Source organism: Thunnus maccoyii, chromosome 4 (assembly GCF_910596095.1).
Source record: "Thunnus maccoyii chromosome 4, fThuMac1.1, whole genome shotgun sequence".
NCBI classification, from domain to species: Eukaryota; Metazoa; Chordata; class Actinopteri; order Scombriformes; family Scombridae; genus Thunnus; species Thunnus maccoyii.
The window spans coordinates 6,508,944-6,531,615 of record NC_056536.1 but is presented as its reverse complement, the minus strand read 5'-3'; the positions used below and the strand labels follow the sequence as shown (position 1 = coordinate 6,531,615).

Here is a 22,672-nt window from a genome sequence, read left to right as displayed (position 1 = left end):
CTGCATATATTTTCTCTGTAGTTCTCTCCTGGTGTGTCTGCTTATCTGTTTGTCCGTCTGTCTTAAAGCATGTTTATCTGTTTGTGTCTTTCCTCCCCTCGAAAAAAAACCTCACAGTCACTTCCAAAACTTTAAAAGCAAAAAAAAATTCTCTGATGCAACCCAACAGGCATGCAGCCAGGCGATTCCACAAAATATAATCTGGATTTTTGCATGTGTACCAGATCAGTTAAAGCACGGGGAGGCAGGCCAGAGGGGGGGGGAAGGAGCGGAAAGGTTCAAAGAGAACAGACATGTAAGAGCATGCAAATTTGTGGAAGAGAAGACACAAAGATGGCATAAAGAGCTAGCCATTACTGTGTTTTTAATGTTATAACTGAGCATTAGCATAGGTATCTGTTAGCAAATACAATCCTTAGTCCTTTATACTTAATACATTTAAAGGAAAATGTTGTTATTTAAAACAAATGTCTTATCTTTATAGTTTTGGACATCTTTTCCATCACTTATGACAACATTTTAATTGCCATCACAGTAGAGAAGTGTGAGACGCTGCTGGTTTCAGAAGTGTTTTTACCCATTCTGTATTCCAATTTCAGATTTTTCTTTGAATGATCTCCTCAGTGTTACTTAATTGTTTCAACTTTGTTTCTGAGAAATCACATCTTATCTGTAATTTTGAAGAAAGAAAGAAAGAAAGAAAGAAGAAAACTACAATACTCATGTGCCTCAGCCGCCTTTACTACGGAGAAGCCGGCAGATTGTAAAATCAGTTTTCTCAACCCTGTGATCTTTATCTTCTGGCGGCCGTTAGAAGAACGTGACCGAATTTTAACCTCAGTGATTCGCTGTTTCTTGACGAAATGCACTTTGGGAGCTGTAGTTAACTTCTACCCTAAATTTTTTATGTTCACAGTCAGAACCAGATATTTTCAAATGCAGTTATTCATCTTTTGTACTGATGATTTAACCAGATTTAACTTTCATACTGATCAAAGCTGTAGAAGTCCTTAAAACTATGAGTCATGCAACACTGTAAGAAAAATGAACAGGATTTTTACTTCCAGAACGAGCTCCTCCCACTTCACGACTCTATAGCTGACATCTTGAAAAGTAGCAAGATTCCTAGAACAAAGTCCAGTAGGACAAGCAAAAGCTACAGAATAACCTCATGTTGCATAGGACAACTTTTTGTATGCAAGTAAGTACGTATATGTGTGTGAACATGTGTGTAGGGGCGAGTGGGTGAGACAGAGACAGTGTACATGGAGTGAAGGGTCATTGTCCTTGATTGCTGAGGCCACTCGAGACATTAGATGTTCTCACTGCAATCACAGCGTTCACAAGTGTCCAAATCAGAAATCAGGAAGCTTCTGGAGAGCAGCCAATCAATATCATAAACATCATCAAGGACAATACTCTAACTCTCTCTGACACACTCTCTATCTCTCACACTCAACCTTCTTATGTTCTATTTCATTATGTCTCCTTGACCCCCGCCAAGTCTCGGTCTCTCTTTCTCTCTCATTAACATATGGGTGCTGAGCCATGGCCCGACGTCCTTGTGTCTGGCTGACAAACTTTGAGTTGGACCAAAGCACTTACAGAGAAAGTGATGACAATGACAACAACACTGGATCAAACAAGTGTTCCACAACAGAAGGATAAAAACCTGTAGATGAGCCAACCAACCATATCAAAGCCCCCCCCCCCCCCCCCCCCCCCCCCTTTACATACAGTACCAGTCAAAAGTTTGTGCTGTATATTATATAAATTTTGTAATGATTTAATATATAGTTGTAACCATCCTCGACAGATAACATAACAATAAGTTATAAGTGTGGAAACATAACAAATATGGTTGCCTCTATCTACCTAATTACCTTCTATGGGTGATTTTGGAGCAATGTTTATGTTAGTGCTATAAACCACCAACATCCAAACACCTAATTAGGGTTTATCTTTTGTAGGATTGTCGTTCATCCAAGCAGCAACTACCAGGGCTGGAGGCTGAGGCCAATGCCGAAGTACCTAAAGTGCAATGCCACCGATGGCCACTAGATGCTGGCTCCAAAAAATCTATATTTTTTTTCAACGAATCATTATGGCCTTAATCGCTAAATTCAGACCCTCTAATAAGTGTGCTGGTGGTCATTTTGTAAATTATTGCTCCGTTAATAAGATTTGAAGCTTTGACGTCTGTCATGTGGGTGTTGATTGACAGCTGTGATTGACAGTTCACTCACCTGCTGCTCTCCCTGGCTGCGGGACTCGCATTGTGTCGGACTGTTGTCACAATATTTCACTGAGTTTAATGTTACTTGACTATGATACCTGCCCTGGTAGCACAATTTAGCTAAAGTAGCTAACGTTAGCCTGACACAGCTTGGTGTTTCCAGTAAGCTAGAGTTAACTTTGGTCCGAGGTAGCGGGGTGTGTTTCCAGAGCATACGTGGCAATACCCTGCACTCCTTAAAGGGGACGTATTATGCTTTTCCTTATTTTCAGACATATATATAATGTCACAATGTCGGATATTCATGTTAAAAGTGGCCAACGTGTCAACTAACGAGGTAAACGTATGTAGCACTAATCCCTGTGAGCAAAAAGCACTGGCTTCAGACTGCTCTGAACGCTAAGTTTCCAACGGTTTTTTCTACTTTCAGCCTGGGCTGATGTCAGTTCGTGACGGATTTCTTTACATGGACATCTGCGAGTTCGCTGCTCCGCTCTGGGAGTAGTTAAGCCAAGCCACGACTCAGCCACAACAGAGTTTTTTGAACTGTGAATCATGTAGAGCTACTCTAGTGGAGTCCAAAAATAAAAATTTAGAGCTGAAATGAGCACAATACATCCTCTTTAATTGGAAGGTCCTGGCTCCAAATGGAAAAGTTGGTGCTGATGATAAGGTGCAACTCTAGGCTTCAAAGCAGCTCCAATGCAAACCAATGGGTGATGTCACACTTCACTACGTCCATCTTTATGTACATCTATGTGTTCATCCCTCTAGTAGAGGCAGCTGGATTCGCAAGATTACAAGATCACATAAGATCCATCTTGTCATGCTTCAAGTTATGCGCTTTTGTCCGAATCACCGGTGGTTCAGACCAATCAGTGTCCTGTGATAGACAGATGGTTCATCCAATCACCTGCCAAGTATTATTTGAAAGTGTCTGCCCTTTTCCAAACAGTTTCCAAGGACGACTTCTCAGATGGTTCTGTGTAACAAACCACCTGGCGCATCAGGTTGATAGAGTTCCAGTATGGGCTTCATTTTGTCTGTTAATAAAAATGCAAAGAAATGTGGGGGATTGCAAACCACTTAACAATGACTCCAAACCAGAGGTATCATCACTGCAATAGTGAAACCAACTGTGGGAATAATGTCAATTTCATTCAGAGTGCTACTTCTCAAATGTTAAAAGCATCAGTTTTATGGTTACTCCCCAGTTCCGGGCAGGATATGACTGGCAGTTTATCAAACTGATAGAAGAGCAGGAGAGCCACGCCACACAGAATCCACACACCTAGAAATTTTGTCCAATTACAGAAAAGACCAAGCTCAGAAAAAGTGAGAAACACAAGGGAAAAACTGAGAATCACAAAGAAAAAAATGAGACAAATGCAAACCAAAAGACAACAAATAGAAACATGCCGAAGCTGTATTTTGGAACACATTTCTTTGCATTTCACATTGTAGCTCTTTGTCATATTTTGGAATGATAACATTTGGGTTGCAGTGATTGTTGGATGGTTTGCAAGCCAACATTTCATTGTGTTTTTATTAACGTACAAAACTAATCCCATATTCCTGAGACTTGGTGAGTCTATGCCAACATTAATACATTGTTGTTCATTTGTCACCCATCTGTATATGACCACTGTTATCCACCTCATGGATGGATGGATCATCAATTAAGTACATGACACTATTTGTTCTATCTAAACTGTTTCTTAAACAGAAATGCCATGAATGGTGCTTTATAGTTTACACATTTGCTTCACACATCAGAGAATACAAATCATTGTCGTGACGGACCCTAGTGAGTGTGAAGTACGCCATGTGTGTCTGATAAGACGACAGAAGGACTCTGTGTATGCATTAGTGTATGGGTGTGTGCGTGGGTATTAATGGATAGACAGATGGGGCAGTCTAGAGGAACAGTTGAGGAAGGCTTTACACTGCAGCTGCCCCTTTCTCTTCCCCTCTGCAGCAAACACACGGATACAAAAAAATGTCCACTGGCACCCTCTGTGTGTATGTGTGTGTGTGTGTGTGTGTGTGTGTGTGTGTGTGTGTGTGCGTGCTCGCAGTGTGCTGTTAGTGTGGAAGCTGCCCTGGCATCAGGTGGGCAGCTCCCACTCTACATGAGGAAAGCACAGCTGCTGTAATATGTAAACACACAATGCCTCCTACATTAAACACAACACACACTGATGAAGAAGAACTGTCTCGCACATTTAAACATCAAACACACCACACACACACACACACACAGAGGGTGAGATTCTCTATAATCTAAGGATCGGTATCTCTCAGAGACAGATACACACATTTGCACATGTGCACATAAACAAATGGAAAACGGACCCTCTCCTCACAGTCTGTATCCTTTCCTGCATGTGCCTTCTAATCAGATACGCATGTATACTCTCTCACACACACACACACACACACATAAACACACACCCACGCAGGCTGAATCCTTCCCTAGATGTGCAAGAGATTAACATAACACACACACTCAAGCACACACTGAAATGGTTCTTCTGCCCTCTAATCAGACATAAACACACACCCATCCAGACAGCATCTTTCCCTTGATGTTAATACTGAAGATAGTCAAACACACACACACAGTAAACAGCATCCTTTCCTTGATGATAGTACAATGTACCACAGAGTAGTGCGTCAAACACCCCTGCATAGACACAAATGAGTGTACACATAGACACCCATCATCACACCACACACAGCTACCCCCAACATGCCAGTTGTTCTCCAGATGCACAGACACATGTCCGCTCATCACCTCCCGTATCTGTGCAGACACATGTTGTGATGTGAGGGGGTTAGCCAGCTTGAATCAGGCCACTGGCACCTGACACCGGTCATCAGCACAACAGCTGTCTGACTACATAGCTGGCTGTTGCTGAATGTCTGCCTATGTGTGTGTGTCTGTTGTTTGTCTGCACTCGTGGCCGTACATGCCCCAGCAGCAGCAGCGGGACATTCTGACTCAGTGCCAGTGCCACTGGTGATGTGTATATGGGTTAAGGGTCCCAGATTTCTGGAGTCACAGGGTTAACACTGGCTTATTTGTTGTTGCACATTTTCCTCTTGCCATCACAATATGCCATATTCATACTGTAGCCATATGTGAATTACATCATAGTGAAGGAAACAGATGGAAACTGTTTAACACGGAAAAAGTCAGAAAAATTTCAGTACAAAATTTGGCACCCAGCTCATCCATTCAATAAATGCCTTTTTTATCATTGGCAGCATTAATAGCATTGTATGCACTGTATATTCACTGTACTGTATCTATGAATCAGTGATATGCTCACCAGTAGTGGGTGTTGCTGTTCCTCAATTCAGTCATGCATGGTGAAAGTTTGATGTCTGCCCAAACTGCACCTGTAGTTCCTCACTTAACCTAATCCCTTGAGTGAAAAAGCAATGGGAAATGTAGTGTAGATTTAGAATTTAAAACTAATTTTAAAGCTGATCTAATCAAGATTTTTACGATAATAATAGGTTGAATTAATGTAATCTGAAAAGAGCCAATCATAGCGATGAACCCCCAGAGAATTATCACCCAGCTATGCAGTTCTCCTCTGCTATATGGGGACTTTTAGTGTTTTTCAGCTCATTATTTTTGTTTTACTGCCAACAACTTTACCGTTGAGGTTCAGTCTCACTACTCTAATCATCGTTGTTTCCAGCTGCAGCAGGCAGCTGTTTTTGGACAAGACCACTGTATGCTACCTGCCTAGCACCAACTGAAAGACAAAGTAAGCGACTAGCTAACGCATGACAAAGCACTTAGATGCTTAAGATCCTCAATTTTTGGAGTTGGTGGAGACCCAAACAGAGCTAAAAGAAGAATGAATACAAGACTTACATTCAACGGGAGGCCAAAAACACAACTCTAAAAGAATGATAATTTTGCTCTGTGTGTGCTGGATGTGTAAATGGGCAGTATATAACATAAGTATATAACAGCTTTACACATTCATATGTCAGTGTTGTGTTTTCATCTTGTTCTGCTACACTCCAGTGGCCAAAAAAATCATTTAATGTTAAATGAGTTAAGCTACTACCAGTGAATAAAGCTGATAGGAAGGCTACCCCTAATGATGTAATCTGAGTTTTTTTGTAACTATTTGTAACTATTTCTTTGTGAATAAGAGTAAAATTGTTTTTTGTGTGTCTGCTAACACTGTCTCCCTTTGGCAACTTAAAACTGCTCCTGACAGACCTGTCGACCCCAAGTTACACAATTTAGCTGTATGTGGTACATGGACAAATCTAAAGTCAATATAATGTGTAATATACTGAAATAAGAGCTTTTAATCCCCAAAGTTCTGAGGTCTAAGCTGCGTTCAAACCAAGACCGGCAGTCCAGCACTATGGTGCAAGGGTCTGCGGTGGTGTGGACGTCTTGTTTGAGGTACTGGTGAGACAATGAAATACAATCCAGAAGTCGAGTTGGAGCTACAGGTTAATGCATTTAAGGACTTATCAGAGGCCAAAATACCACAAAGCAGTTTGTAATACTCACAGACAGGATTTTACAACTCTGGAAAGTTATCACGGCAGCAACTGCTTCATCTTTCGTCATGACGATGGCGAGGAAAACAGTCAAATATGGCGGTCACGTCACAAAGTAATCCATCAGGAATGTGCACCTTTAATATGGAACTCTATAAACTCTGCTCTCCGTGACAACAAAATATTTATTTTATAATGACATAGAATAACAACATTGCCATTGGTTTGGCCTAAAACAGTGGATACTCCATTTTTTCAAATAAATGCTACATGCAACCAACAAGCACATCACTTAAGTTTCCATAATGGCAATTCCAATGTGAGACTCCACAAGGGTTTTGTGTGAATTAAAGCCATCTCACAGTTGATAGGTTTAGCTATGATCTTTCCTCTTGTCTCTCGGCACACACAAAGCCTTCCTACTTATCAAAGATTCATTAGCTCACTAATATATCCATCTAGCTCTCCATGCACATCGTCCATCCATTAACACTGAGCCATATTTCTCCAGAGGGACTGCTGAGATAATGCCCTGCTCAAGGACACAGGGGGTAATACATATGAAGTGATAGCCCACCTGGGAATTGAACCCACAACCACAATGGCACATTAGCAATGGCTGCCTCTTATAAGTGATGCAGAACAGTATCATATCAGTCTCCATCCCGGAGGTGGCAGAGATCCTGCTGTTGTAATTCAGATCACTCTAACAGTGCTAAAGAAGGACTATTTCTGTATCACTCCATTCTCATCTGATGATGTGCTGACTTTGAAAAAAAAGGATTTCCTCTCTTTTCCCTACCTACTAACCATTTGTCTCCTCCGATAATAAGTAATAGCTGGGGACATTTTAGCATGTGAAAAGCCGGTCCAAAGTATAGTCCCGTTGATTCAGTTTCACACTTATGCATTTGTTTTCTGCATGGAGAAAGGAGTGCCGCGATTTCCACAACAGAAAACCATTTCACATGTACTTCAGATGAAGATGTTTTCAAATCACATTTTTCAGAATATGAATATATATAACTTCATAGCGTATATGACATTCATTTGAATATATTTTGAACACTACAAATTCTGCTTTTTGTCCCATACACACTTGATGTCATGCATTTCATGTTCTAAATATACTGTAGCCAGTTAAAATCTGTTTATAAATTAATAAATAAATAATTTATAAATAAATAATAAAGTGAAATATTAATGCCTTTTTGGATAGACTATCGGTTATATAAAGCCCTGTCTGTGTACCTATCCTTTGTTTGCTCTGGATAAGCCAGCTGTTAAAACCACCTCATTGAGCTCCATTAAAAGTATGGTCTCCTAATGCAAAGTGTTGTGAGAGTCAGCAATAGTATTTACCTCATTTATTTTTATTGATTTATGTATGTAGGATGACTTAAATAATGCAATAAAAATATGTAAATAATTGGACATCATAGAAAAAATGATTCAGATCAGGAATCCATAGTATTCATAACATCTCTTTTTCATAGGAAGTCACTTTGCTGCTTTTAATCTGCATCATTATTATAAATTACTTCAATGTTAATTTAAGACATTGCAAATTTGTCAAATTTTTAACGAACTTCCAGAGAAACATGTATAAAAATATATGTAGAAGCAATATGATCATTTACAGGCGGAACCATTGTATCACGTTTGTGTCTTCTTCCATCTGTCTCTCCTTCTCTGTGCCCCTTTGTGTCTCTCTCTCATGAAAGGCTTGACAGAGATAACACTTTTTTGCAGGCTGACGTACACTAATGTACTAATGGATAGAGGAGATGGGGAGAACGAGGGAGAGGAGAGAGGGAATGAGGAATAGAGGAGAGACGAACAGTACGCCACACACACACAGACATACACACACACACACACATAGAGATCAGGCAGGATATTCTCAAGGGAGGTAGATTTGCGGGCATCTAGCCTACCTCAGTTGGGAGAGAGAGAGAGCTGAAGGTGACATATACTGTAAGTGAAAGGGAAGGGAGGGGTGAGGGGTGGTTGGTGTAGACAGGAAAACTATAAGACCTGCGAAGAGTAAGTGCAGAGATGTACTGGTGGAGAGAACAGGATGATAATTCACTGAAACACTAGCGGCGCTTACAGTACTAATATTATCTCTGAAAGATTTAAACACTAGTCTTCCTTCAACAGGCTCTTAGAACGGCTTCACACACACTTTCTCACACATTCATTTAGAGAGGATCACACACAGTAGCACAAAAACAGTGCTCCACTGACACATTGATATATATTATTTCATAGACATGTCCGCATAACACACATTCACAATGAGTGTGCTACAGTTATAACTATAGTTTAAGAAACTCTCAAATCCATCCATCCATTTTCTGCCACTTATCCTGGACCAGGTCACGGTGGCATCAGACTGAGTAAGGAAACCCAGACATCCTTCACCCCGGCAACGCCCTCCAGCTCCTCCTGCGGGATCCCAAGGCGTTCCCAGACCAGAAGAGATATGTAGTCCCTCCAGTGTATTCTTTGGTCTGCCCCGGGGTCTCCTACCAGTTGGATGTGCCTGTAACACATCCAGGGGGAGGGGTCCGGGAGGCATCCTAACCAGGTGCCCAAACCACCTCAGCTGGCTCCTTTTGATGTGAAGGAGCAATGGCTCTACTCTGAGCTCTCCCCAGATGTCCGAACTCCTCACCCTGTCTCTAAGACTGAGCCCAGATGTCCTCCGGAGGAAACTCATTTCAGTCCCTTGTATCAGCAATCTCATTCTTTCAGTAACACATAGGCGAGGGTTGAGACATAGACCGACTGGTAAATTGAGAGCTTTGCCTTCTGGCTCAGCTGTTTCTTCACCACAACGGTGCTGATGCTGCACAGATCCACCTGTCAACCTCACGCTCCGTCTTACCCTCACTTGTGAACAAGACACCAAGATACTTGAACTCCTCCACTTGGGGCAACAACTCACCCCCAACCCAGAGGGAGCAGTCCACCTTTTTCTGGCAGAGCACCATGGCCTTAGATTTGGAGGTGCTGACTCATCCCAGCCACTTCACATTCTGCTGCAAACCATTAGTGCCTGCTGAAAGTCACGGTGTGCTGAAGCCAACAGAACCACATCATCTGCAAAAAGCAGAGAAGCAATCCTGAGGTCCCCAAACTGGACACTCTCCTTCCCCCCTCAAGATTCTGTCCATGAAAATCACAAAAGGAATCAGTGTCAAGGGACAACACCCATCGAGAACAACTCTGACTTACTGCCAAGAATGAGGTAATATAAGGACCACATGGCTCGCAGCAACAGCCCCAGTGCCACATATTCCTGCAGGTTGTAAGCCTTCTCCAAGTCCACAAAGCGCATGTAGACTGGATGTGCAAACTCCCATGACCCCTCAAGTATCCTTGCAAGGTTGAAGAGCTGGTCCACTGTTCCACGGCCAGGACGGACTCCACATTGTTCCTCCTGAATCCGAGGTTCAACAATCGGTCTCCTCTCCAGCACCCTGGCATAAGCTTTCCCTGGGAGGCTAAGTAGTGTGATCCCTCGATAGTTGGACCACACCCTCCGGTCCCCTTTTGTGAAAATGGAAACCACCACCCCGGTCTGCCAATCCACAGGCACTGTCCCCAATCTCCATGCAACACTGAAGAGGCGTGCCAGCCATGACAGTCCAACAATGTCCAGAGCCCTCAGTGTCTCAAGGCGAATCGCATCTACACCCAGAGCCTTACCACTGAGGAACTCTCAAATCACACTTTTGAAATAGCTAAAAAAAAAGTCTTTGTGAGCATGTACACCACTATGTGTACATATTGAATGTGTGAGAAGTGTGTGTGTGTCAGTTCAATTCTGAAGAGAGACTCACTCTGGGGAGTTTCTGTTGTGTATTCTCAGAAACTAATAGGACATTACTCGGCTAACTTCTAGTTAATGGGATAAAGATGGAATTAGTGTGTTCAGGTGTTGTACTCATCTGCTCATTATGAGATTGCATTGGAGAGAAGAGAAACTCTAAGTCACACACACACACACACAAACAGTGTAACAGACAGCAGCCCGACCCAAGATTATCAATCATCTCTTCCAGCCTGGTGTTTTTGCCATTTAACCAGGCTGAGCAGCCGATGCGCTACTTCAATCATCGTCTGCCAGTCTAAATGCTAGTGCTAATTAGCATTCACATGCTAAATTACCTCCCATCCCATGTTTCCTGATTAGGCTTTATCATTCTGACAGCTAGTTTTACTGCTAAGCTTGCACAGCCAACGCCTGCATTGCCATCTCAAACTCCAAGCAGGGATCAGAAGCACTCTCATGCAATGGATACTGAGATTTTAGCAGCTGGTGTCCGGCTCGGTACGCTGCTCAAACCTGGAGGTCAGGACAAAACCAAAGTGTCACAAGATAATTTACAGATAGGGCTGCCCCCGACACAAGATATTCACACTGGACTCAGAGTAAGCACTTCAGACTGATGCATCAACTCGGTTACTGTACAAACGTGATACAAATGTGATATAATTGATCTGCTTGGGTTACTGTAATCCAGTTACAATACCATCAAGCGCACTGCACACTAAACTGATAAAACTAAACAGCCTACATGAGTCTAATGTTTTACCTGAAATGTCAGATTTCCACACAGTCAGAGAAATAAAAGTGTGCACCCTGGTATCAGTTTAGATATAAAATCCAAGAGCAGCATGGAGCGTCTCTCCTGCCAGCTGCTGACAGCACTGTTGACTGAAGAGTCGATCACACTGGACAGTAGAGGAGGAGATGGTAGAGATGCTCGTACGCTTCTGTTTAAACAGTAGTTTAGCTGACTTCACTGTATTTAACACCGGAGCTGAGAGCTCGGAGCAGGAAACACAGTCACTCTGTTTCCATCACAGTTATAATTTAGGTCATTTAAAGACAAGAATCTGTAAAAGTTTAGAGCCTGTCATTCTGTCATCATGCGTTACTCTGTGTATAGACCTAATGACATGGCTTTAAAAAAGGAATGATGACTGACAAAATGCGAGTTGACTCAGGCTTTTATCGACTGATACATCAACTCAGGGACTTTTAGGGGCAGGCCTATTTACAAGATTACAATTCTATTAATTTTATCTCACTTTTCTCTAATCTTGGGAAGCCATATACTGTTAGATATATTCTACTGCTTAAGGGATGGCGCGCAGATGATGACTGAGTTTGCAACTGTAGGGAACCCTGTACTTAGAGGTTGTTAAGACCTAAAAGGTTGATGTCATTAAGGGGGTGATATGCTGTTAACAGGGTGTGTGAGAGTGAGGGAGGCAGATAGGATGGGGTAATATATGTCACAGCTGTCACAAACAAGCAGAGAAGAACACGTGGAGAATGTTGCCACAGAATGGATTAGATCAAGTCTGAGTGGGAGGGATGTACACTTGGAGGAGCAGGGCTGGTGAACCTTTGGTCCACCTCACTGGCCCCAGGAAGCCCCCTGAAGTCTTACCAGTATTACTCATCTCCCTGTCTCAAGGCAGTGAAGTGCAAGCATTACTGTATGTCAATCAACCGGTTGGCACAGTTACCTCAGTGGCGCTGTACTCCAATCGGTCCTGTCACTCAGGCTATCTTCCAAGATAGAAAGGAAAAGGAAAAGTAATTGGATTTGCTGCTAGCAGGGAAATGATGAAATGACATGAAACCAACCCCCCCCCCCACACACACACACCTATACACCACTCTGAGTAATTCTCCCTCTGCCCCCTCCCCTCTCTCTGTCTTGCCTCTTTTTGTTTCTGAAATCTGGAAATACTTCAGGCTGTTGAGAGTTTCTTTTCATCTCGCCTGATGCGACGAGTGTGCCTTGTTCTCCCAGGTAGACAAAAGAGCAGACGAAATGAGGGGAATGAAAGGATTTCCAGGTTTTTACTGAGATCTGAGGAGGGTTTTTTAGGATGTTTCTGGCAAACGGCTCAGGAGGCAGACCATAGTGCAATTTCATGCTGTTAAAAACTATCGGTACTCCACCTACACCTCGTCTCCCTACAAAGTGATGTACTGTGGTGTTGAAAAGAAAAATGTAATCATGTGTGACTTTGAAGTACTGAGCAACAGTATATACTACTTATATATACTGCTGCTAGCTGGCAGGCATGAGACTGGTAGCTTTTGACAAGAAGTGACGCAGCCTGTTCTGTTGTCATACTCTGTGACGAGGCTGAATGCTACATCCTGCAGACTATTCCCTACACTCCAATACCCACATTCTACTGTATGCTCTGTATCCTACATCTTACTATACACCTTTTATTGTACATTAGACACCCTCCATCTCATGTCATTCATTATGCAATGCTGTATCCAAGTCCTTCCCTCTATGACTCCATCATCCTACAGTATATCTTATGTGTGTTAACATTAGCCCTGGCGTTATGGCCAGGAATGTGGCCCTCCCAGGAGAAAACAGCATCAATGTCAAAAGTCAAAAAAAAATCCCTGCCTCGCTTGTACGTTTGTTTTTTTTGTCCGTTTGTGGTGTCTGGATTTAGAGTGAAGTGAGACATCTGTCCTCATGTTTAGTATCTCTGCCCTGAAACGGAAACTGGAAGTGCGGTGTTTGTTGTTGTTGTTGCTGTGCTTCCTTGTGTCGCCTTTACGCTTTTAGTTTCACTCTTTTTAATCTTTCTGTTTCTAAGAAGCTTGTTTAACCCTCTGAGCTTTCAGCTCACAAAAACCAAATGCCCAGCCAGTTACTTTCCTCTGGCGCCGGGACTGGTTAACATGCACCCAGCACACAACAATTAATGGTGTCATATCTTAGATCTTACATCTAACCCTAACCACCATCCTGCGACCTTCTTTTATCATCCGTTCAGCAGTAATAAAGGGCTTTAGGGCTGCAACTAACTATTCTTTTCATTATCTAGTAATCTGCTGTTTCATCTCTTCATCTCTTGATCGATATTTTTTTAAATTAGGCACTGAATATAACATTAGCCTTATCCTACCAATGACCACATCGCACCAGGTCATGAAACAAGCTTTGTTTTTGACATGGGTCTCTTAATTGAATGTCCTCCACTGTGTCACATACATCCTATGAAAAAGAATGAAGGAATTACAAATAGGATGCTAATTTGTTCTGGGAAACAAACTCAAAAGTCAGAGTTTAAGTCTTACAAGGTCAACTAATCCAGTTTTGTCAGCCCTTGCATGCACAGTCAAAACCTGTAAAGAGAGAAAGTCATTAACTCAACAGTAATGGAAATGTTAGGTGAGTATTGCGCACATACATGCTGTGTGCTTAGGTAGTCAGGTCATTGTGATTAGTCATGCTGATGTAAAGCAGCACTGATTTACCCCGGTTTACATCACTATTCCCACACTGTCTCTCTCTCTCTCCATCACACATGTGACACACACTAACGCAGACAAAGACAGCAACACTTATCCGATGGACTGCTTGGGTTTAAGATTTACACTAGCGATTATGTATTCATAGATCAATCAATAAAGGGAGTTTAGCAGCCGAGACATGTCCACGCAGGCAAACACACATTTAGCAACAGTCACATTGTAAGAATCCTAATGAGTGTGAGAGTGCATGTGTGTAGACATCAATACACTGCAGCTTTACATTTCATTAGGCCAAGAAGCACAGTTTAACTCCCAATGAATAGCAATAAAACCACACAGCCTGTAACCATCCCTCTCCATCTGCTTCAGCCTCACTTACTTTTCTCTTTCTTCCTGATAACAGCCCTATATCGCCCTTTCCCTCCTCTAAATTCTGTTTTGTACAAATCTCATTCAGTCGTTTAACAGTTGTTCTCCAATTTATTTGGAAAGCCCTAATCTAAAGCTGAAACTAATCATCTCCTTTATCAGAGCATTTTTCCCAAGAAAGATTTAACTGGCACCAACAAATGTAAAGTTTTGTGAGCTGGCTATAGGTTGAATCATTGCTGATTTATTGTAATTGGTGTCCTGTCTGGCCAGTTCTCCCTGCTCATATAGACGACTGCATGTTACTGCAGCATCTGCATTGATCTATGTGAGGACACCGGCAGCCTCCACCTCCATGTTCACCTTCCTCCCTGCATCCCCGAGCACAGGAAGGCACGCCGGCTGAGGGGAAATGGGATTCCGATCAGTGGGATATCATCCAGGATCTGCTGACCCCACACACTCCACACACACACAAATCATCTATCTACACGCACCCGCACCACCACCGCCGCCGCTGCCCCACCGCCACATACACACACACACACACAGTCCAGGGGTCAGGCACAAGGACTAGTGGGCTAGGTTTCAGTCGACTGAGCAAAACACCAGAGACAGGAAGCTGTGTAAGGAGGCATGTGTGTGTCTGTGTGTTGTGCGTATTATCATAGCCCATATAAAAGCAGTTGACAACAGCATTACTGCCACAGATATTCCACCAACTACAGAAACACACAGACTTAATGCCTAAACTGTCAAACTCACATAAAAACTGCGGCTGCAGAATATTTTAAAATGCATTTGAGTTTAACAGAATGTGACAGGAAGTAAGATGTAAACACAAAGACGTCATTATTTGGAATATAACACATCCACAACTACAAAATGATAGTTGACTTGAAGGTCTTCCTAAAAAAAAAAAACTGTAAGGAGCATTTTCTATTTTTTTTCTTCTAAAAAAAGTTAAACGCTGCTGACAGTGACAAGTGGACTCCATTTTTTGTGTATTTTGTATCATCTATGTATTTATTCAATTATTTTAATCCTCAGGTGACAGTTTTATTTAGTCTTGGTGATACGAAGGCGCTCATATGGAGGGCTCCCTGACTCCTGCTGAGTCAGACGATTGGCAGACGCAACGTGTGGTCTCCTCAACGTGGTTACTTGAGTAGCACAAACACACACTATAAACCCACAGACACACACACACACACAGGGAATGCATTTGTGTGTGCTTACTAGGATGGGAAATTATTGCTTGAAATGTGAAGATAGATGTTGAGTCTCCCATTGCAAACACAAGAACACAAAGACCTTCATGCCCATACAGTACACACTACATGAGATATTCTCTCATAAGACACAATGAATCATCTTCATCCACCATATAACCACTCAAAACGCTCTGTGGCTCTTGACAATCCTGTGACTAGACCACCAAACAACACTCAAGCAAGATAAAACCCACACAGCTCCGGTTTGTCAAGCAGCGTGAGCTCCACACATCACCCGGCTTTCCCACAGAAACACACAGACACACACATACAACCTCACCCTGTAGGAGAAAAATCTCCAAAGTTGCAGCGCTCTTTTTTTCACTCAACTTATTCTGTATGCATCATATTTGCTACATTTCAAAATCATTCAATCTCAATGCCAAAGCAGTGAAAAAAAAACATTTTAAGACATTCACTTTAAAGAGAAAATATGCCAAAAACATACACACACACACACACACACACACACACACACACATTCATAGCTGATATCTGCAATGAGATTTTTGATGACAAAACCATTTGTCAGCAATGCCAAAACCAATGACCATTGAAAATACATCATGAAATGACACAAAATTGCTTCAAAGCGAAAATGGTTTTCAGCAGAGCATCGAACACACACGTGCACACACAGTCACATTATTGTATTCAAGCAGGAGGATTCGAGCACCTATTTCAGTCTCGTTTTATCAGTTTTGTACATTATGACTATAATTTACGACATCCTTCATTGTGTAAAAATACATGTGATGACAAAAGCCAAACTACTCGAAATACACAAAAAAATAACACTGTCATTTGGGGGGAAAAAAAAATCAGCAAAACAGCATTGTTCCTTTACCTATGATTTCCAATTTATCCACTTTGGGCTTTGAAAAGAGCTCCTGAGCCAAAGAGGATTGAATGATCATTTAATTACACCTGCTTTAAAAGCACGTAGTCCTTTACTTGAAATGAATGTGTCCATGAGTCATCAAAAATGTGACAACAGCAACAGTGCGTTCACTATAAAGAGAGTAACGAGCACACACACACACACACACACACACACACACACACACACACACACACACACACACACACTCCTGGATGCCTACCTTCTTCATACGCCCGCTGCGAGTGCCGGTGAACGCCACCGTGTGTCCGCGGTAGTCGTAGGCCGCCACAGAAGTCATGCCGTCGTCCTTGTCCACGTAAAGCGGGATGCCCTCGATGGCGGTGGTGCCCCCTAGAGGCTGGTTGAAGTCTTGGCCGCAGAAATCGTCGTCTATCTGCAACGGCTGGGATGTCGGGGGGGGGGGGGGATAGAAGGAGAGAAAGTCGTTAACTCCACCGCTTTTTAAAATCCCTTTTCTTGTTAAACTAACATTAATTCTTAAAGAAGAAGGAGGCTTTCCTCGTTCTCTCTGGCACTTAGTTGTCATTTTATGGTGCTGGAGAGCAGCCGAGCCGCTGCAGATTTAGTGAGGAGTGGTGTGAAATTAATGGGCCTCATTGGGAAAATTAACTTCAGTTTCATCAACTCCCTTTTTCTTTTACTTTTTTTAAAGTGACAGAGGAGGTGAGAAAGTGAGATTTGTGTTCCATTAAAAGACAAAAACACAATCTCACCATGCAGACGCAGATAAGGCTTCAATAAACCGTGAACGGCGCCTTTCCCCTCCATCACAGCCTTTGATTATTTCATAGTGCAGTACACGATGTCAAACCAAGCAATTAAGCATCTCAGTATGGATTGAACGGATGAACAATTGTTTGCTAATGTTTTAAATATTGATTTTTCTGTATACTGCTTTGGCAATAGTAGTTTCTAATAAGAGACAAACTAATACAGGGAGTAAATCAAACAGTGTAGCGATAAATGTGGAGGGGAGGGTGAACACATGAGCAGGACACTGGCTGAGATGACAGAGAAATGACAGGAAGTAAATTATAGGTCAGATTAGCATATCATAATCAAAGTGTCTCGCATACACACATCGCCACGGTGATATGTGGATATGTCACGCTTGATTTATGAACATGTGCGCGCTTGTGTGTGTGTGTGTGTGTGTGTGTGTGTGTGTGTGTGAGAGAGAGAGGGTGTAATAGGCGTGTCATTAAAAGCATGTGATAGCTATGTACGCATCGGGGTGTACCTCTCACTCTGACATCTCTGACATGTGTAACGGAGATAATCGACAGTATCTGTATTACCGTGGCGACCTCACACACACATATTGAACATGCACACAATAGGAGATACACACTTTCAGGTACACGCGGATGTGAAGGGTGTAAAGACAAGCGCGCATTAAAGAACAGGAAACTGCCTGCGTAGATATGGACACATGTGGATATGTGTGCACACAGATGCAGACAAACAAAAAATAAGAAGCCTAAAAAGTTTGTATCAGATTGAAACATGCATAGTGCAACACAAACACACATGCACAGAGACGAACAAAGCGCACGCACACACACACACACACACACACACATACAAGCATGACTGAGCATCCCACACTACACAAATTAACATGCCAGCTTTCTCTTGTTCATTACAAGACGTATCGTCTCCATAGAGACTAATCAATCACCCTACCCCTCCAAAACAGCTAAGCTGTCAGGGAACATGTGTATTTGCGCGGGTGAGTGTGTGTGTGTGTGTGTGTGTGTTGCAGGTTGTAAAAAGGTTGAGAAAATGCCTGTGGCGGATGTTGTCTGCCTTCTACCAGACTTTCAAAGGCAGCCAGAAACAGCAAAGTTTAACTTCAATGTGCAAAGACAAAGTGAGACAAAGTGAGTGAGGGAGGGAGGGAGGGAGAGACGCATACACACACACACAACGCTTTTGGCTTTTGTATGGTTTACATAAACATGTTCTCGATTTTGGAACTGTTTTTTTTGAGTAATTTGAGAAGGAAGAAAGGAGGACAAAGGGGTGAAAAACAAGAGCAAGTAAACAAAAGGAAGGCGAGCGAAGCGATGCGGAGAAGATGGAGACAGATATGATGAGGAGGAGAGGAGGGTGGACTAAAAACTTTAAGAGAAAGACTGAGGGAATAAGGGGAGAGGACGGGCAGGAGGGGAAGGAAGAAGGAATAGAGTACGGAGGAGAGATGGCCATGGCTCAGTGACACTATGAACCCAAGTTTCCCTTGTTTCCTCTGATAAAGAGAGAGCAGAACCAGACCTCCCTCCCTTTCCTTCACTCATTCCCTCTCTTTTTTCCTTCACTCCTACTGCTAATCATCTTCCTCCCTCTTTTCTCTTCTCTCTCTCCACATGTTTCAAGTTCACTGGAACTGACCGTTGGGAAATCATGTCAGTCCCGGAGTTCGCTTTTTTTCTGCTTTCACATTCCTGTTCCTCTCTGAGATCTTCCTTCCTTCCTTTCAGTGCACTATCAAGATGATGAACCTGGCTTTCAAGCATTTACAGGTCACACCATAGTTGAGATAAATAACTAAATGCTTTCATAGCATATAAGTCTGTCCACCAATCTGAGAATAAATTATAGAGGGAAAAAAGAGACTGGGAAGACTTTTGTGACATGATGCTCCTGCAATCAGTGTTCTGCTCCACCAAAAACCAGGCGTGCTGTCCACGTTGTGTCCAAACCAAAAAGTTTTCAGGAACATGACCGGAGTAGAAATTCTTTAACATAGTAGCTCGTGATATCATCATTCAGCCTCGCCTTATTTATGCCGCGAGCCTCATACTTGTAAACTAATCTGCATTCCCAATGTCTGTCGAGCTCACACACACACACACACACACACACGCACAGTGAGATCGCCATCTTCCCAGCGCTGTTGCCTGCATGCTGAGGACGCTAATGGTTTGTTATGTTTAGCCTGACTTGCATCATTACCATAGAGTCAACAGCTCAGATTGAGGCACAGTGGAGCGTTCAGTCGACGTGTTTTCACTGCAGACAAATGTGGCCTCACACGGACCTGACATCTGCTAGCTGTTGTGTGCCTCGTAGACATGTAATTCCTACAGTCTGCCTACTTCATCATTCCTCTATAGCAACTCGTAGAGGTGATGCTGAAGCGTTTTCAGCCACTGATATGGAAGTGACTGAAGAACTTCATTGAAGGAAAAATCCCTTCTTATCATTTAATAACCCTCTATTTGTTTTAATGTCTAGGATTACAAATAGGTATTAAACATGTTTCAAGATGTGAAGCTTGTCCTAAAGTCAAAAAATTCTGATATACATGTAGTTATTCATTGTCACATATGTCCAGGACAAGCTTCAGATGTCTTTTCAAACCACCACTCAATGTTGATGAACTTTCATCTCTATTAGAACATTCAAGTTGTCCCTAGATGTCCACGACATGCTCACAATTCAGGTTTTTCTCAAGACCACCACTGCACACCCTTCATCACAGGCCCACTGCAAGTACAAGTGGACTTGAGAACATGTCATCTGATGACATCACCTTGGGCTCTACATAATTGTGATGGGCATTTTTGACTACTTTCTTATGTTTCATGGACCAAATAGAGAAAATAATTGGCAGATTAATTGACAGTGAGCCTTTAGAATGAGCTCATATGGTTCTTTTCTATATAAATGTTTATACAATATCAGAGTCTCTTTAATGCTACCAAAGTAATGGTTAGAGCAACTTTTATTTTATAGTATGGGTCATGCTCCAAATATTATAGATCCTACATTTTCTATAATGCAACTCAATGGCGTCTTTCATTAGGCCCTCTCTGAGTCCAAACCCCACACCCCTACTATGTAACACATGCTTTCTGTTAAAAATGCTGATGACATCATCACGACAACTGTTTTCACTAGCTGAATAATACTCCTCTTCACAAGTAAACTCAACTGCGTGTGTTAAATCGGTGGACTGTTGGCAATTTGTCTTCCTTCCACACTTTGTTGAGGAAACTGCAGATAGCCCATCATAAATATCAAATATGTGTCATATTTGTCAGGGTTTGATTTGAGATGTTAAATCGACCGTAACTCAGGTCATGTTTCAAACAGCCATTCGCTGCGTCCACTTTCTGCCACGTACTGAGATGTGTGCTTGAAGAACAGAACAGTTTCTTTTTTATTCATGTATTATCTAATCCAACATATTGATTAAAAAAATTGTATTGGCTAAAGTTCAATGACTGAATCATTACTTGGATGGTTACGCAGTGTTTTGTGTAAATCTGTGTAAAAAAAAGCTTTTTACTGTGTCCCCAACATAAGGTGACCTGCTGTAGTCTTTTATTAGTGCTTTTATAAGCTCTATGTTGCTTGTCCCTGTTGGCCTACTGGACCTCTGACCATGCTATTATTATTACTAGCTATAGCTCATACTCTGGACACTGTACATAGCATTATTACATACACACACACACACACACACACACACACACACACACCTTTGTTCTATTTCCAGGGGGTTAGACAAGGACAGAGTCCCTTGTGTTGTCCTTGCCGAAGACCTCTGCTGAACACAGGCGCAGGCTAGCCCCTGGCATCATACACAGACACACACACGCACACACACATGTCGACCCCTGCCAAACTCTTGCTGGGTGAATGATGGGGTGATGAAGGAAAGAGTGGGGCAAGTGAGATGAAGGGAAAAGAGAGGGGGAAAAAAAAGAAAAGGGGAGATAGGGAGGAGAGACACAGGGAAAGGCTAAGGGGTCAACAGCGCTCTTGTCACCACTAATGAGCTTCAACCCAGAGAGCGAGAGAGAGAGAGAGAGAGCGAGCAAGAGAGAGAGTGAGAGAGAGAGAGAGAGAGCGAGAGAGAGAGCGAGAGAGAGAGCGAGAGAGGAGCCCTAATAATTGCCTGTTAACCATGTAAGCATAAGAGCTGCAGTGACCATACTGTGGTTTGAGAAGTTTCAGAGGATGTAGCACTGGGAAGAAGCGCACGTTACCAACATTACCACGGTTACAGGGCGCTAACCCATCTCCCCACCACACACACACACACACACACACACACACACAAATATATCCACTGTAAATCTATTATTTTAGCATCTTTCTATGTGTTTGAGCTGCCTTTTATCTTCCTTTGCAGTTACAACTACTTTACTTGCCAACTCTTCTGTGCATAGTCTTCGTCGTGCATTGCTGCATTTTATTGTGCGTTACCTGTTGATCAGTAGAATTACTGAAAACCACAAACAAGACAGAAACTCCACAGGGTACCTTTAACTCTATTGTTATATGCACATAAAACAGCACATAAGATAATTTGCTGTTTAGGTCGGTTCATCCTTCACTAAAAGAAAAACTGCTTTGAAAGAAATGGACTATGCAAAAGTGCAAACTAGCATTCATGTCATGTTTAAATAGCAGCGGAGGAGAGGTCTGAGCAGGGTCTGGTATCTGAGTCGATCAGTGTATGCTCAAGAGGATACAAACGGCCTTGATATCAGCAGGAGAAATAGATGTTATAGATGTTTCCTCTTTTAGGTGAAACAGAGAATGTGAACTGTGGGGTGCAGAGGAAATGAAAGTGTTCTTTGGTGACAATAGGAAGGAGCTGAAAGGAAATATTATATAACTTTAGCCTTATAACATTAGCCTCAATTTTATTCAGATGGGTTTCGGCTTTTCAAAAATGTTTTTTATCCACGAAGGGTTCAGGCAGGTTATCCACAGGTCCGTTTTGGACTAACGAGGACCTAAATAATTTACTATGTAATCAAAAAGTCAGTAAAACCTTAGTAAACACTGAAGCATCACGTCATTACAATGTGTGCATGTTTGCCACTGTCTCTCGCTCTGTTTTCACTTCACTGCGTACTAGTTTATTGGGAATGAAAGCGACTACATCTGTCTAATAAACTCAAACTGTCACTAGGTGTTTTTTTTTTTAAAATCTTCGTTCATTTGCAGAGATGTAAGACAACACTGAAAAACCGCATTCCAAAGAGAGTGAGTGAGTTCAAGAC

At 42.3% G+C, this 22,672-nt stretch overlaps 1 protein-coding gene across 8 annotated transcripts in view; it reads right to left on the bottom strand.

Moving 5' to 3' along the window:
* LOC121895327 (plexin-A1-like) overlaps positions 1-22,672 on the bottom strand; it is a 265,311-nt gene that overhangs the window by 186,205 nt on the left and 56,434 nt on the right. For all 8 annotated transcript variants that reach the window (XR_006095744.1, XM_042408363.1, XM_042408362.1 and 5 more), the window contains one exon: positions 16,846-17,028. Coding sequence is in view for 7 of the 8 variants with exons in the window: in XM_042408363.1 (XP_042264297.1) it covers positions 16,846-17,028 (183 nt within the window). In the remaining variant the exon portion in view is untranslated. The remainder of the gene's footprint in view (positions 1-16,845; positions 17,029-22,672) is intronic.